The following is a 1,199-nucleotide window of genomic DNA, read 5'->3' as shown; positions in this document are numbered from 1 at the left end:
TGAAATAATTAAAATAAAAATAAAAAACAAAAAAAAAAATAGAATGAAAGAACTAAAAATAAGAAAAATGCAAGATCTGTTGTATAGTTATGACTCTGATACCAAGAAAAATGATAATACTGAAAACACACGAGATGAATATTATAAGAAACAGTTTAAAGTAAAATTTTATTTAAAAGTAGTTATTGGAGTCTCGTTATTTGTATCAATATTTTTTTTAATAATGAGAACGATAACAATTAAAAAGTCATATGTTTGTAGTAAAGGATATAATTCGTTATTAGTTAATTATGAAGACCCACCTTTTATTAATGTTAAAAATACAACACAGTTTTACACTTTTGTTGATCCATCTTATTCATTAACATTTTATGGAACATTTATTGAACAACAAGTAGGAGGGTTTTTTAATAGAGATGCTATTCTACCAAAAATTACATTAAACGATTCTCGTTTTAGTTTTAATAGTGATTTCATTGGTTGTGCTACTAGTGGATGGTTTGATCATTATAAAAAATGTGAAAGATTAGTAATTTCATTTAAATTAAACACTACAGAAGAAATGATAATTCAACCATACCCAGTTACTATTACAATAGAAGATCCAAAACCTACATATTCCATGTATTTTAGTGAATTTTCAAATATTGGATGTTCAAGTAATTTTACTGTTCTTATTATTCCATTACAAAAACAAAATTGTTATCCATCTATTACATCCCCTTCTATTTTTTGTGTAAATTCTACAAAAGAAAACCAATTAAAATCAATTAATTTTACAATGTCATATGATGAAAAATGGGACTTAATGAATAACTATTATCCATTTATTCATCAAATATCACTTTGTTCAGATAATCATTATGAAGATAAACAAATGTTACCAAGTATAATTAATATTGTAGAATTTAAAAATCAAGTTTATGTTACTAGTAGACATCTTAATGTCACTCAATTAAATTATACTGGTAAAAATCAAAAATATATTATTGAATCAAGTCATCATGGTATTATTGCTAATGTTACCTTCTATTCTTCAATAGAATATCATGCTGTTATTGAAATAGATCGTAAATTAGAATTCCTTGCTATTCCTTTTGTTTATAAAAAGAATGATAATTCTTTTAGAAGTTCTTACATTGCTGGTGGATTTTATGTAAATCAATTAGACTTTATTAATTATGAAGTTCTTCCATCAA

The 1,199-nt window shown here is 23.9% G+C and overlaps 1 protein-coding gene across 1 annotated transcript in view, besides 1 other annotated feature; it reads left to right on the top strand.

Moving 5' to 3' along the window:
• Positions 1–6: 6 nt before the first annotated feature.
• Positions 7–65: a microsatellite.
• Positions 66–67: 2 nt separating this feature from the next.
• EDI_195370 (uncharacterized protein) overlaps positions 68–1,199 on the top strand; it is a gene marked incomplete at both ends in the record, with an annotated part of 1,293 nt that continues 161 nt past the window's right edge. Inside the window, one exon of the mRNA XM_001733327.1 lies at positions 68–1,199. This exon is cut by the window's right edge and continues 161 nt beyond it. Coding sequence (XP_001733379.1) covers positions 68–1,199 — 1,132 coding nt within the window.

Source organism: Entamoeba dispar, genomic scaffold (assembly GCF_000209125.1).
Source record: "Entamoeba dispar SAW760 scf_1105229460581 genomic scaffold, whole genome shotgun sequence".
Classification (NCBI taxonomy): Eukaryota; Evosea; order Mastigamoebida; family Endamoebidae; genus Entamoeba; species Entamoeba dispar.
This window is presented reverse-complemented; position numbering and strand designations above follow the sequence as displayed.